Genomic DNA, 15930 nt, shown 5'->3' with positions numbered 1-15930 from the left:
GCCTGCTAGGCAGCCAGCTAACCAGCGGACGTCGCCAGTCTTTCCCACAAAATCCTAATCGTGAAAAAGAAGCAGAGCCCCCAAGGAAGGCTCAGCTCATCAAACCTCGATGCCCGAGGACAAAATTTGCAGAGCAACAGATCTCAAATCCTGCTCTAAACATCGCACCAGTCCAAACACTGCTGAAGGAGACAATCTACCCCCTTAAAGGGGAGGGCATAGATAAGAAATGGCACATATACCCACAAGGAACGTGAAAGGCCGTAGGCTAATCAGTTCCAGGGTCGCCAGTCTTCAGTTCCAGGGTCGCCAGTCTTCAGTTCCGCGATCATCGGTCTTTAGCTCCACCCTCCGCTCTATAACGGATTGTGTTCATTTAGGGGGTGTTAGGTTAGGGGGTGTTAGGTTAGGGGGCTTTGTAATTTAATTATTTATTTGCATTGTGGGCTTTGGCGGCTTAGGGGTTAATACTTTAATAGGTAGTTTGCGTTGTAGGTTAATGGTGGATTAGGGGTTAATAATTTTATTAGGTAGTTTTATTAGGTAGTTTGCGATGTTGGGGTTGGCAAATTTAGGGGTTAATACTTTAATAGGTCTATTATTATTGCGGTGTGAGTTTGATGACGGATATAGGGGTTAATAGTTTAATTAGGCATATTGCATTGTGGGGGTTGTCGGATTAGGGAATAATACTTTTATTAGTTCCGATGTGGGTTTAATGGCAGATATAGGGGTTTTACGTGTCGGGCTTATTTTTGGGTGGCGGGTTAGACTTTCACGGAAGATTTGATTTTTTTTTATTTTTCTTAGGCGCCGGCAGTTTCTAAAGTGCCGTAAGTCACTAGCGACTCCAGAAATTTGTATTTACGCTCATTTCTGGACATCACTGTTTTATCAGGTTTACGGCACTTTATGAACTGCCATATATGTAATAGCCCGATGTGCAAGGTGAAATTACAGGCGGCACGGGTTTCAGCGCTTTTGCCGAAACCTGTGCCGTATATGTAATCTTGCCCCTAGTGTATAGCTTTATATTGCAAAATACTGTTTTATCTAAGTATTGAGAGCTGTTTTACTGTGTTTTGTCTATTAGTGCAATGACATTTTAAAGAATAAACCACAATCAGCTTTCACCTTTGTCTCATAAACATTCAACATACAGAATTGTTTTGCTTTTTTTGGCAGATTAGAAATGTGTGTACGGAGACAGCTTTGTGCCAGAGAGAATATTTGTGGTTTTAATCTATAATGACAACGTAAGTGAAGGTGAATTGTGAAATTGTTGTTGTGATGAAAGTATTAAAGTATAAAGTGTGTGTGGTATCAGAAAGGTGGGTGGTGAGAAGGCAGGTGAGTGTGTTTTAACCTTTTAATACCTGCACCATACACATATAGGGTTAGATTACGAGTGGAGTGCAAGCAAGGGTTTTTCGTGGGTATTGTCAGGCTGACCACTGGTATTACGAATTGAAAGTAAACATGATCGCTTGAGCGCAATCACGATTTATGCTAGAATGGTTACTGCTCTGGTTAACTGTTTTGCAAAACTAAAAAGTTGCACATAACACTATCTAATAAATGATTTAAACAAATATTGCACAAAAAAGTTATAAGAACTCAAAGATATGAGGTGTCAGGTGTAAGAAGAAAAAAAAAGTCTGCAAAGGGCTTTAACATAGAGATGCATACAGATACATGTCTGAAGATATATATGTGTGTGTGTGTATATACATATGTAATTATTTATTTATATGTGTATATATGTACTTACAGACATATATATACACATATAAACATATAAATACATATGTACACACATATAAACATATAAATACATATGTACACACATATAAACATATAAATACATATGTACACACATATAAACATATAAATACATATGTACACACATATAAACATAAATAGAAGTGCTTTGGAGTCGTCTGCAGTTAAGTAGATGAAAACATTTAAAAGCATATTTAGGCAATATTCATATTTAATAAAGTGTCATACTGTGCATTTTCTGTTAATATTTCACATTCCAATGTTCTGTACATAGCAGAATATGACCTACGTATTTAGGTCATATATATATATATATATATATATATATATATATATATACATACATATATATATATATATATATATATATATATATCTGTATATATCTATACCTAAATATAATAGATATATATTGTGGCAAAAAAAAATCAGCTATATGTTGAAATATTTATTTATGAATAAATAGAACATATTCTATGAACGCGCATGCAATATTCTAAGTTCAGCTTTTTGCGCTCATCGGGTTAGCATGCGAGCGAAAACAGTTTACTTTCAACTCATAATATGCTTACTTCTAGCGCAGGAGTGTTAATTAGCTCTCCAGAGCCCCTTGTAATCTCGCCCATAGTGTCTCCTGTAACACATTTTCACTTGTAAAGCAGTTTGTAAACACTCAGAACTTTGTTCAGACTAAATTCAAAACTTATAAAGCCATTATTCTATATTCTGTTCTATAAAGTCAATTTCCTTCTTTTTTTAAATTGCATTCATTACATTTTTATTTTGTGTCACTTTGAAGGAAATGTTTAAAACAAGCCCCACGCATCTCCATGATGTTCCACCATTAAAAAAAAAATGAATTGTTCTTTTATAAATAACCCCAGAATTACAAAACTAGTACGCACTGTTGGCATTGTGTTAATCTTCCGGTCAATAGACTTACTTTGCCCTCAGGAGGTCTTGATCCTTAAGAGCTGATCCTTGCAGGTAGATGACTCGTTGGGACCACATTGGTATCTGAAGCACCCGTCTAACCTGCACGTCCATCTCTGTGGGACATAAGATCACTACATAATAATCCTGCAAGACAGATGAGAAGATATTAAGTAAAAACTGTAATAATATTTAATTTAACACATGTTGGATACAATGTTCTGTAGCTAGTGCTAAAGAAGAATAACATTTACAGGTCACTAAAATGAATAATCTACAAATAAACATAACCAGCTCTAGTTTAATAAACAGTTAAGTAAACAATATTTTCTTCTGAATCTACCGCCCTCATTCATGAGCCCCATTGATTACGTCTAATGTTGCACCTGATAGCCATAACATTTCCAGCTCTGTAAAGCTTTGAATGCAGGGAAAGAGCTCTGTATACATTAAAGGGACAGTCAACACAAAAATTGTTATTGTTTAAAAAGATAGATAATGGGGCCTATCTACCAAGCTCTGAATGGAGCTTGATGCCCCGTGTTTCTGGCGACCACTGCTCCATAACCTGTCCGCCTGCTCTGAGCAGGCGGACAGACATCGCCGGAAATCAACCCGATCGAGTACGATCGGGTTGATTGACACCTCCCTGCTGGCGGCCCATTGGCCACGAGTCTGCAGGGGCGGCGTTGCACGAGCAGCTCTTGTGAGCTGCTGGTGCAATGCTGAATACGGCGAGCATATTGCTCGCTGTTACGGTTACCCTTAGTCTCGCTGAGAGATGGACCGCTTAGTAGCCTGGATCCCTATTGCTAAAGAGGGGAGAAGCTGCTTTCCATAGTATTCTATATGAGTCTCGCAAATATAGAATAATCTCCCTTAGCTGCAGTACCGCTAGGATACCCTTCTGCCCACAAAAACGAGTCAACGCTGCGATTGAGGGTCAAACAAGAACTCAGGACTGGGATGCCCAGCCTGCTTTTTATTAAGGTTACATGCACACAGGGCACTCCCAGGGGGAGAGGGGGGGAAGCACAAAATCCCCCATCACACATTTAGATAGAGAGCACTGTCCTTTGACAGGCCACAATAGGATTACAGTACTTAAGATAACAAGTTTACAAGTTCATCTTATCAATTAGCAGTCTGGCTCCAGAGGTGATTAGACAATAGTTTCTAAAAGCTGAAAAAAAAGAGTTAACTCTTTATGAAATGATACTTGTTACGGTTTTCTTGGAGCCCTTCTTAGGCGCTGGCTTGCTGGTTCAGGCATTGCTGCTGGGAAATAAGCTCTTCACAACAAAATAACTAATGCTTCTGTAACAGTGCTCCCTTTCTGTGGAACACTCTGGCAGACACGGTCTGACCCCTTTTCGGGGCAGACTAAGGCTGTCCAGACCGCTGATTATGCGGGGCTGAGGTCGGTTTGTCTGGACAACCCGTCGGCGTTGCCATTCTGTTTCCCAGGTCTGTAAGTAATGGTGAAATTGAAGGGTTGCAACGATAAGCTCCAACGTAATAGCCTGCCGTTATCTCCAGAGACCCGGTTCAGCCACACCAACGGGTTATGGTCGGTGACCAGAGTGAACTCCTGACCATATAAATAGGGAGTCAATTTCCTTAATGCCCACACCAAAGCCAAACACTCCTTTTCGACCGCTGCATAGCTGACTTCGCGGGGCAGGAGCTTCCGGCTGATGTAGGCAACTGGATGCTCCCCTCCATCTTCGCCTACTTGGCTGAGGACGGCTCCCAGCCCGAACATGGAAGCATCTGTATGGACGATAAAACGTTTGTTAAGGGCTGGGGCCGCCAAGACAGGAGCGTTAATTAGAGCATTTTTGAGAGCCTGGAAAGCCGTTTCACAGTGGGGAGACCACAGGACCTGTCGAGGTAAGTTCTTCTTGGTCAAGTCAGTCAGGGGTTTGGCAAGTGTGCTGTAGTCTGGTACGAACCGTCTATAGTACCCTGCCGTGCCCAGGAAGGCTAGGACCTGAGTCTTAGTGATGGGGGTGGGCCAATTGGCGACAGCTTCTATTTTGGCCGGCTCTGGTCGCTGCTTTCCACACCCCACCCGGTGACCCAGGTACTGTACCTCGGCCATCCCAAAGTGGCATTTTTCTGGCTTCAGAGTCAGGCCAGCAGCCCGGATCTGATCCAGAACCATTCCCACATGAGCTAAGTGGTCCTCCCAGGACTCACTGTGGATCGCTATGTCGTCCAGGTAGGCGCAAGCAAAACTCTGGAAGCCATCCAGGAGCCTATCCACCAAGCGCTGGAATGTAGCTGGGGCATTCTTCATCCCAAACGGCATTACCCTAAACTGATATAAGCCGAATGGGGTGACGAATGCCGACTTGGGGATAGCCTCCGGGGCCAGGGGAATCTGCCAGTAACCTTTGCAGAGGTCAATAGTGGTCAGGTAATTTCCCCTGGCTATACGATCGAGTAGCTCGTCTACCCTGGGCATAGGGTAAGCGTCCGTCACGGTATTTTCATTGAGCCTCCGATAGTCTACGCAGAACCGGGTGGTCCCATCTTTCTTGGGCACCAAGACAACTGGGGAGGCCCAGGGACTATCGGAGGGCTCAATTACCCTGAGCTGGAGCATCTCATCGATCTCCTTCTTCATTCCTGTCCTAACTGCTTCGGGGATTCGGTACGGAGCCTGGCGCAAGGGAGCTTGTCCCGGAGTATCTACCTGGTGGGTGGTTAAAGTAGTGTACCCTGGCTTCGGGGAGAAGGTGAGGTGTTTAGACTGGAGGAGTTGGTTGAGCTGCTCCCTTTCAGTGGGGCTAAGTCGGTCCCCTATCTGAACCTGCGCCACTATACCTGTGGGGAGGCTCTTTTCTAATAGGTCTGGAATGGGTAAACTGTCGGGGTCTTCCTGAGGGGAACAACATACGGCCGTCACGTTCTCTGGCCGCTCAAAATATTCCTTGAGCATGTTTACATGGAATGTCTTTCTAAGATTGTTGTCGTGGCAGCTAGCTATCACATAAGTGGTGTCTCCCCTTTTCTCTACGATCTGGTAGGGACCCTGCCAGGACGCCTGCAATTTGTCTGTCTTCACCGGCTTAAGTACTAACACCTTTTGTCCTATGGTGAAGATTCTCTTTCGGGCCCCCCGATCGTACCATACTTTCTGTCTTCTCTGGGCCAACTGGAGATTAGCCTGCACGGATTTGGCTAATTGCTCCATTCGGTCCCTGAGTTCCAGCACGTATGGCACAATGGGGACACCGTCAGCCTCCATCTCTCCCTCCCAGTGCTCCCGGATCAGGTTTAGGGGTCCCCGTACCTTTCTTCCGTAGAGCAACTCGAAGGGAGAGAACCCTGTCGTTTCCTGGGGCACCTCCCGATAAGCAAATAGGAGGTGCGGCAGGAAGCGTTCCCAGTCTCGGTATTCCTGAGTGAACGTCTTGAGCATTTGCTTGAGGGTCCCATTGAACCTCTCACACAGCCCGTTCGTCTGGGGGTGGTATGGGGAGCTCAGGAGGGACTTAATTTTGCAAACCTGCCAGAGTTGTTGGGTCAATTCAGCCGTAAATTGGGTGCCTCGGTCGGATAGGATTTCTTTTGGAAATCCTACCCGGGAGAACACCTGTACTAGTGCATTCGCTACCGTATCCGCTTGTATGTTGGATAGGGCGACAGCCTCTGGGTACCTGGTAGCGTAGTCCACTACGGTAAGAATGTATCGCTTACCGGAGGGACTAGGGGTAGCCAGTGGTCCCACTAGGTCAATAGCAACCCGGCTGAAGGGTTCCTCTACAATGGGCATATTTACTAGCTGGGCTTTAGGGTGATCGCCTCGCCTTCCTACTCGTTGACACACATCGCAGGTGTTACAGTAAGTTCTAACGTCAGCGTGCACCCCTGGCCAAAAGAACGTGTGAGTAATGCGGTGTAGGGTACGGGTAACGGCTAGGTGGCCTGCTAAGGGGATGTCGTGGCCTATTTTGAGGATTTCTTGATGGTATTTGTGGGGCACTACCAGCTGTCGCCTACGCTGTCCCCTTTTCTCTGTCCAGCGGTATAGTTTCCCTTTTTCCCATAAGAATGTTTCGTTATCTGCCCCGCCCCCTCCGGTCTCTGCTCGTTCCCGGTACTTTTGTAAGGTCGGGTCAGTCTTAGACTCTGCCTCGAAAGCATCTGGGGTGTCCCAGGGTATGGGGCCTAACCTGTCAGGCAAGGTCGGGGTAGGTCTTACCTGTGTCTCCCGCACTGGTGAGAGCTCTCGCTCCGTCCGGGCTTGGGCCCGTGTAGTCACTGGGTCCGCCTCGTTGTTGCATACTGGAGCATAGGCAGAAGTCATGGGGCCCAAATCGTTGCCCAGTAGTACTTCGGCAGGTAAATTATCCATTAGGCCCACGTTCACAGCCCCCTTTCCCGCTCCCCAATCAAGATGCACTTTAGCTGTTGGAATTTTGTACACATCCCCCCCCGCCACTCTAACGGCCACAGTCTGTCCGGATCGCTTGTGCTCTGGCACCAAATGACTCTGTACCAGCGTGATAGTAGCCCCTGTGTCTCGCAATCCCTCGGTAGATCGCCCCTCGAGCCATACCCTCTGCCGATGGTGCTGGCGGTTATCTGAGGCAGCATATACAGGGTCTGCCTCGTGAAGCGGCCCCACATATCCCTCCATAGGGGCCTCTTGGTTAACACAGAGGGCCCGGGCCGGACGATAGGACCCAGAGGGGTAATTGTAATTCCTGGGTGTCTGGTGCGTATTAAGGGGGCAGCTAGCCATGAAATGCCCTGGTTGCTTGCATCGGTGGCAAGTCGGTCTGGGACGCTCAGAGCTGTTATTGGGTGGTCCTGAGTGTCGGACGGGCCTTGTGGGCACCGGGGCTCGGAATTCAGTACGAGGGGGTGCACGGTAAACCTCTCTGGGTTCGACCCGTGCTGGAGCTCGGTAGTTCATGGGTTCGTGAAGACGGGAGTCATAATGTTCATCGGCCAATTTGGCTGCTTCTTCTAAGGTAGAAGGCCGCCTGTCTCGCAGCCATTCCTTCCCTTGCTGTTCCATGCCATTATAAAAATGTTCTAAGAGAAACAATTGTAAAATTTCCTCCCCAGTCACCGCTTTACTTCCGCTCAGCCAGTGATTTGCCGCTCTCCGCATTCGGTGCGCCCATTCCATATGGGTATCGTTAGGCTTCTTTTCCGTGCCCCGAAACTGTCGGCAATACGTGTCCGGAGTTACAGCGTACCGTCGCAACAGTGTCTCCTTAACTAGCTCATACTGTGTCACTTCCTCAGCACCCAGAGTACGAAAGGCTTCCAGGGCTCGCCCGGATAGTTTCCCAGACAATATCGTGGGCCACTCTCTGTTGGGAATCTGGTGCAGGGCACATTGCCTTTCGAAGTCCGCCAAATATTCATCAATCCCTGTCTCGCTCTCTAGGAAGGGTCGAAATGCCGCATAGGGTATCTTGGGCCTCCCAGCATTTTCGACAGGGATGATTACCTGCGGGGCTTCAGCATTGCGGTGTGCATTCGCTAGGTTGAGTTCGTGGGCTCGAGTCTCTCGTATATCCTCGTCCGCCTCTGCCATCAACTGCTGTACCAATTCCATGGAGGGGTTCGGCCCGTATAATGAGAGCCTTTCCCGAACAATCCTGGTTTTTTCGTCACTAATCGTGGTCGGTGTTTCCGCCATTGTGAAGCTCTGATCCAGTTCGGTCAATTCTGCGATCAGCTCTCTCCTCGGCCGGTTGCTGGCGTACCCCCCTCTGCTTTCAAGTAAATCCTTTTGGGTTGTACGCTTCAATTTTTCGTAAGCGCTCTCCATCCGTTCTGTACCTCTCCTAGGAAATCCAGGAAAATCCCGCCGCTGCCGCCAAATGTTACGGTTACCCTTAGTCTCGCTGAGAGATGGACCGCTTAGTAGCCTGGATCCCTATTGCTAAAGAGGGGAGAAGCTGCTTTCCATAGTATTCTATATGAGTCTCGCAAATATAGAATAATCTCCCTTAGCTGCAGTACCGCTAGGATACCCTTCTGCCCACAAAAACGAGTCAACGCTGCGATTGAGGGTCAAACAAGAACTCAGGACTGGGATGCCCAGCCTGCTTTTTATTAAGGTTACATGCACACAGGGCACTCCCAGGGGGAGAGGGGGGGAAGCACAAAATCCCCCATCACACATTTAGATAGAGAGCACTGTCCTTTGACAGGCCACAATAGGATTACAGTACTTAAGATAACAAGTTTACAAGTTCATCTTATCAATTAGCAGTCTGGCTCCAGAGGTGATTAGACAATAGTTTCTAAAAGCTGAAAAAAAAGAGTTAACTCTTTATGAAATGATACTTGTTACGGTTTTCTTGGAGCCCTTCTTAGGCGCTGGCTTGCTGGTTCAGGCATTGCTGCTGGGAAATAAGCTCTTCACAACAAAATAACTAATGCTTCTGTAACACTCGCCATATTCAGCGAGGTCTGGTGGACCTGATCCGCAGTGTCAGATCAGCTCCGCCAGACTTTGATAAATTGGGGCCAATGCCTTTACTACCCATTCCCCAGCTTTACACAACCAACATTGTTATATTAATATACTTTATATCCTTTAAACCTCTAAATGTATGTCTGTTTCTAAGTCACTAAATACAGCCCCATGATCACATGCTTTTTTATTAGCTTTTCACAACAGGGAAGTGCTAGTTCATGTGAGCCATATAGATAACACTATGCTCAGGCCGGCCCATGGGTTCTAACAACACAACACTAAATGGCTTTAAGGGACAGTCTACAATAAAAGATAGATAATCCCTTTATTACCCATTCCCCAGTTTTTCATAACCAACACAGTTATATTAATATACTTTTTACCTGTGTGATTACCTTGTATCTAAGCCTCTGCAGACTGCTCCTTATCTCAGTTATATTAATATACTTTTTACCTCTGTGATTCCCTTGTATCTAAGCCTCTGCAGACTGCTCCTTATCTCAGTTATATTAATATACTTTTTACCTCTGTGATTCCCTTGTATCTAAGCCTCTGCAGACTGCCCCTTATCTCAGTTATATTAATATACTTTTTACCTCTGTGATTACCTTGTATCTAAGCCTCTGCAGACTGCTCCTTATCTCAGTTATATTAATATACTTTTTACCTCTGTGATTACCTTGTATCTAAGCCTCTGCAGACTGCTCCTTATCTCAGTTATATTAATATACTTTTTTACCTCTGTGATTCCCTTGTATCTAAGCCTCTGCAGACTGCTCCTTATCTCAGTTATATTAATATACTTTTTACCTCTGTGATTCCCTTGTATCTAAGCCTCTGCAGACTGCTCCTTATCTCAGTTATATTAATATAATTTTTACCTCTGTGATTCCCTTGTATATAAGCCTCTGCAGACTGCTCCTTATCTCAGTTATATTAATATACTTTTTACTTCTGTGATTACTTTGTATCTAAGCCTCTGCAGACTGCTCCTTATCACAGTTATATTAATATACTTTTTACCTCTGTGAATACCTTGTATCTAAGCCTCTGCAGACTGCTCCTTATCTCAGTTATATTAATATACTTTTTACCTCTGTGATTACCTTGTATCTAAGCATCTTCTGACAGCCCCCTGATCACATGACTTTTTATTTATTATTTATTGACTTGCATTTAGTACTGTGTTGTGCTAAATCGTAAATGACTCCTTGGGTATGAACACAATGTTATCTATATGGCCCACATGAACTAGCAGTCTCCTGTTGTGAAAAGCAAATACAAAAGCATGTGATTAAGAGGCTGTCAATAGAGCCTTTGAAACAGGCAGAAATTATAAAGTATATTAATCTAACAATGTTGGTTGTGCAAAGCTGGGGAATGGGTTATAAAGACATTATCTATCTTTTTAAACAATAACAATTTTTGTGCAGACAGTCCCTTTAAATGCAAGTCAATAGATAACAAACAAAAAGTCATGTGATCAAGGGGCTGTCAGAAGATGCTTAGATACAAGGTAATCACAAAGATAAAAAGTTAATTACTATAACCATGTTTTCTGTGCAAAACTGGGGATTGGGTAATAAAGGGATTATCAATCTGTTTAAATAATAAAAATATTTGAGTTGATTGTCCCTTTAGGACAACTGAGACCTATTGACCTATTGTACCATATCTAAAACTATAAGGAAGCAGAGACTTGTGAAAGTAAATTTGTTGGAGTCAACTGTCCCCCGTTTTGCAGGACACAAATTCCCACCTCTTCCCTGCAGTCCTACCACCCTCCTATAGTGTCCATTAGTATTAGCATCAATATATAACAGCTGCTTGTTAATTAGAAAACAGAAACCTTACAGGATAAAATATAGCTATACAAATATGCTTATGTTTTAATCTGATATTACTTTAATGGGATTTTACAATATCATTATTGCTTACAGCAAAGTACAAATATGGCACAGTTTATGGGGCTAGATATATTGTCAGGAAACCAAAGTAACAACAATATAATAGAAAAAAGAGTATTTACCATCCAACAGTACACAAAAACAAAAACCTTTATTATCTGTTTAAGACGAGGAAAGAACAAGCTGTAGTATAAAACCAACAAGAGACAAAGAAAAGAGATCAGAAACTGATATAAACAAAATCTCATGTACATTGTTACTGATAGAAGATCAGGTTATCAAAACAAAGTAACAATGTATAAAATGACTCACCCTGGGAAATAAAGCAAACAGGATTATTGTAAAAAATAATCCGCTAGATTTAGAGTTCTGCGGCCAAAGGGGTGCGTTAGCTATGCATGCTTTTTTGATCGGAACAGCCAATAGAATGCTAGCTCAATCTGATTGGCTGATTCCATCAGCCAATCAGAATTTTCCTACCTTAATTCTGATTGGCTGATAGAATCCTATCAGCCAATCGGAATTCGAGGGACGCCATCTTGGATGACGTCATTTAAAGGAACCGTCATTCGTCGGGAAGTCGTCGGCCAGGATGGATGTTCCGCGTCGGCGGATTGAAGATGCCTCTTGATAGAAGACTTCACCCGGATGATGGATCTCTTCAGCCCGATGATGGACCTCTTCATAAAAAATTATGTTTAACTTAGGGGGGTGTTAGTGTTAGGGTTAGACTTAGCTTTAGGGGTTAATAAATTTATTAGAGTAGCTGTGAGGTCCGGTCAGCAGATTAGGGGTTAATACTATTTATTATAGGGTTATTGAGGCGGGAGTGAGGCGGATTAGGGGTTAATAACTTTATTATAGTAGCGGTGAGGTCCGGTCAGCAGATTAGGGGTTAATAATTGTAGGTAGGTGGCAGCGATGTTGGGGGCGGCAGATTAGGGGTTAATAAATATAATATAGGGGTCGGCGGTGTTAGGGGCAGCAGATTAGGGGTACATAGGGATAATGTAGGTGGCAGCGGTGTGCGGTCGGCAGATTAGGGGTTAAAAAATGTATTAGAGTGGCGGCGATGTGGGGGGGCCTCGGTTTAGGGGTACATAGGTAGTTTATGGCTGTTAGTGTACTTTAAAGCACAGTAGTTAAGAGCTTTATGAACCGGCGTTAGCCCAGAAAGCTCTTAACTCCTGGCTTTTTCCTGCGGCTGGAGTTTTGTCATTAGATTTCTAACGCTCACTTCAGCCAAGACTCTAAATACCGGCGTTAGGAAGATCCCATTGAAAAGATAGGATACGCAATTGGCGTAGGGGGATCTGCGGTATGGAAAAGTCGCGGCTGCAAAGTGAGCATTATACCCTTTCCTGACTGACTCTAAATACCAGCGGGCGGCCAAAACCAGCGTTAGGAGCCTCTAACGCTGGTTTTGACGGCTAACGCAGAACTCTAAATCTAGGCGAATGAAACCTAATTGCAGGTAACTTTATTATCATATTAAGAGACAGGCGACAAACAGAATAAATATCACAGAAAATAAATCATTCCAAATCAGTAACTTAAAGGGACACTCAAGTCAAAATTAAACGTTCATGTTTCAGATAGAGCAGCAATTATAAACAACTTTGTGATTTACTTCCATTAACACAATGTGCACGGTCTTTTTATATTAATATTTTTTGAGCCTTCTGCTCCTACTGAGCATGTGCAAGAACTCACAGAATATACGTATGTGCATTTGTGATTGGCTGATGGCTGCACATGATACAGAGGGAGTGGAAATTGATTTTTTTCTGACACAATTATGTCTGCTACTCATTTGAAGTTCAGACTAAGGGGTCTATTTATCAAGCTCTGAACAGAGCTTATTTTGCCCCATATTTCTGGCGAGCCTTCAGGCTCAGCAGAAACACAAGTTATAAAGTAGCGGTCTAAAGACCGCTGCTCCATAAGTTGTCCGCCTGCTCTGAGGCGGCGGACAGAAATCGCCACAAATCAACCCGATCGAATACGATCGGGTTGATTGACACCCCCTGCTAGCGGCTGATTGGCCACGAATCTGCAGGGGGCGGCATTGCAGCAGCAGTTTGCAAGAACTGCTCGTGCAATGATAAATGCCGACAGTGTATGCTGTCTGCATTTATCGATGTGCTGCGGCCATGGTTCGCTATAGTGGCTCATGTCCGTCTGCACAATGATAAATGGACCTCCAAGTGCTGTTGCATTGTTTTGCTATCATGTATGTGATTATTAAGCAAATCTACTGTATTTACTGCTCCTTTAAAAAAATCCCAAATTTACAAAACTAAGGGAATGTTTGATTTGCAGATCTAGGGGCTGATTTATCATCGCTGATCATGTCCACCCTACATCGATAAATACGGCAGCATACGCTGTCGGCATTTTTCATTGCACAAGCATTCCTTGTGAAATGCTTGTGCAATACTGCCCCCTGCACATTCGCGGCCAATAAGCATAATACATTGGGTGTCAACCAACTCGATTGTATAGGATCGGGCTGATTGCTGTCTGCGCTTCAGAGGTGGGGGGCGATTTAACGAGCAGCGGTTTCGCACGGAAACAAATGAATTGGGGCCAATTGATGTTTTGAGAAATCGGCCCCCAAGTGTTTAATAAAACAAATACAATAATTGGCTCTAATTTAGGCTCTGAGTTTGAATAAATCTCATCATATGCTGAATAGTTTGCTGCAAGTTATATATCAGTTACATATGTTCAGGGGTGGGGCACAGGGTTAACCTTAAAAGGACATGAAAAACAATATGTTTCTTTCATGATTCAGATAGAAAACACCATTTTAAAAAAGTTTCCAATTTACTTCTATTATCAAATTATCTTTGATCTTGTTATTCTTTGTTGAAGAGATATCTAGACGCACAGTAGTGACGCACATGTCTGGAGCACTACCTGACAGGAAATAATGCTGCCATCTAGTGCTCTTGCTAATGTATAACATTATTATGAAACTGCTGCCATCTAGCGCTCTTGCTAATGTATAACATTGTTATAAAACTGCTGCCATCTAGTGCTCTTGCTAATGTATAACATTATTATAAAACTACTGACATCTAGTGCTCTTGCTAATGTATAACATTGTTATAAAACTGCTGCCATCTAGTGCTCTTGCTAATGTATAGCATTGTTATAAAACTGCTGCCATCTAGTGCTCTTGCTAATGTATAACATTATTATAAAACTGCTGCCATCTTGTGCTCCTGCTAATATATAACATTATTATAAAACTGCTGCCATTTAGTGCTCTTGCTAATGTATAACATTATTATAAAACTGCTGCCATCTAGTGCTCTTGCTAATGTATAACATTATTATAAAACTGCTGCCATCTAGTGCTCTTGCTAATGTATAACATTGTTATAAAACTGCTGCCATCTAGTGCTCTTGCTAATGTATAACATTATTATAAAACTGCTGTCATCTAGTGCTCTTGTTAATGTATAACATTATTATAAAACTACTGCCATCTAGTGCTCTTGCTAATGTATAACATTGTTATAAAACTGCTGCCATCTAGTGCTCTTACTAATGTATAGTATTGTTATAAAACTGCTGCCATCTAGTGCTCTTGCTAATGTATAACATTATTATAAAACTGTTGCTATCTAGTGCTCTTGCTAATGTATAACAATATTATAAAACTGCTGCCATCTAGTGCTCTTGCTAATGTATAACATTATTATAAAACTGCTACCATCTAGTGCTCTTGCTAATATATAACATTGTTATAAAACTGCTGCCATCTAGTGCTCTTGCTAATGTATAACATTATTATAAAACTGCTGTCATCTAGTGCTCTTGTTAATGTATAACATTATTATAAAACTACTGCCATCTAGTGCTCTTGCTAATGTATAACATTGTTATAAAACTGCTGCCATCTAGTGCTCTTACTAATGTATAGTATTGTTATAAAACTGCTGCCATCTAGTGCTCTTGCTAATGTATAACATTATTATAAAACTGTTGCTATCTAGTGCTCTTGCTAATGTATAACAATATTATAAAACTGCTGCCATCTAGTGCTCTTGCTAATGTATAACATTATTATAAAACTGCTACCATCTAGTGCTCTTGCTAATATATAACATTATTATAAAACTGCTGCCATCTAGTGCTCTTGCTAATGTATAACATTATTATAAAACTGCTGCCATCTAGTGCTCTTGCTAATGTATAACATTGTTATAAAACTGCTGCCATCTAGTGCTCTTGCTAATGTATAACATTATTATAAAACTGCTGCCATCTAGTGCTCTTGTTAATGTATAACATTATTATAAAACTGCTGCCATCTAGTGCTCTTGTTAATGTATAACATTATTATAAAACTGCTGCCATCTAGTGCTCTTGTTAATGTATAACATTATTATAAAACTGCTGCCATCTAGTGCTCTTGCTAATGTATAACATTATTATAAAACTGTTGCCATCTAGTGCTCTTGCTAATGTATAACATTGTTATAAAACTGCTGCCATCTAGTGTTCTTGCTAATGTATAACATTATTATAAAACTGCTTCCATCTAGTGCTCTTGCTAATGTATAACATTGTTGTAAAACTGCTGCCATCTAGTGCTGCAGACACATGCACGCTCCTAAACTTACCTTCCTGTGTATCAACAAAGGATACCAAGAAAACAAAGAAAATTTGATGAAAGAAGTACATTCAAAAGTTGTTTAAGTTGCCTGAAGAAACGGCATATAGTGCTGAGAAATGCATTGTATATAAGTTAGATGTTACTTTATAATTTATAAATGATTTTAAAGTTTTACTAAAGTTAGCGGTTTAGCCGCATATTAGAGCTGGAGGTCGATCATTCCT

The 15930-nt window shown here is 42.7% G+C and overlaps 1 protein-coding gene across 3 annotated transcripts in view; it reads right to left on the bottom strand.

The window, feature by feature from the left end:
- The window catches only part of KCNT2 (potassium sodium-activated channel subfamily T member 2), a 701340-nt gene that overhangs the window by 267651 nt on the left and 417759 nt on the right, over positions 1 to 15930 (bottom strand). For all 3 annotated transcript variants that reach the window (XM_053693834.1, XM_053693835.1, XM_053693836.1), the window contains exon 11: positions 2726 to 2862. In XM_053693834.1, the coding sequence (XP_053549809.1) occupies positions 2726 to 2862 (137 nt within the window). The remainder of the gene's footprint in view (positions 1 to 2725; positions 2863 to 15930) is intronic.

This window comes from Bombina bombina, chromosome 10 (assembly GCF_027579735.1).
Source record: "Bombina bombina isolate aBomBom1 chromosome 10, aBomBom1.pri, whole genome shotgun sequence".
Classification (NCBI taxonomy): Eukaryota; Metazoa; Chordata; class Amphibia; order Anura; family Bombinatoridae; genus Bombina; species Bombina bombina.
This window is presented reverse-complemented; position numbering and strand designations above follow the sequence as displayed.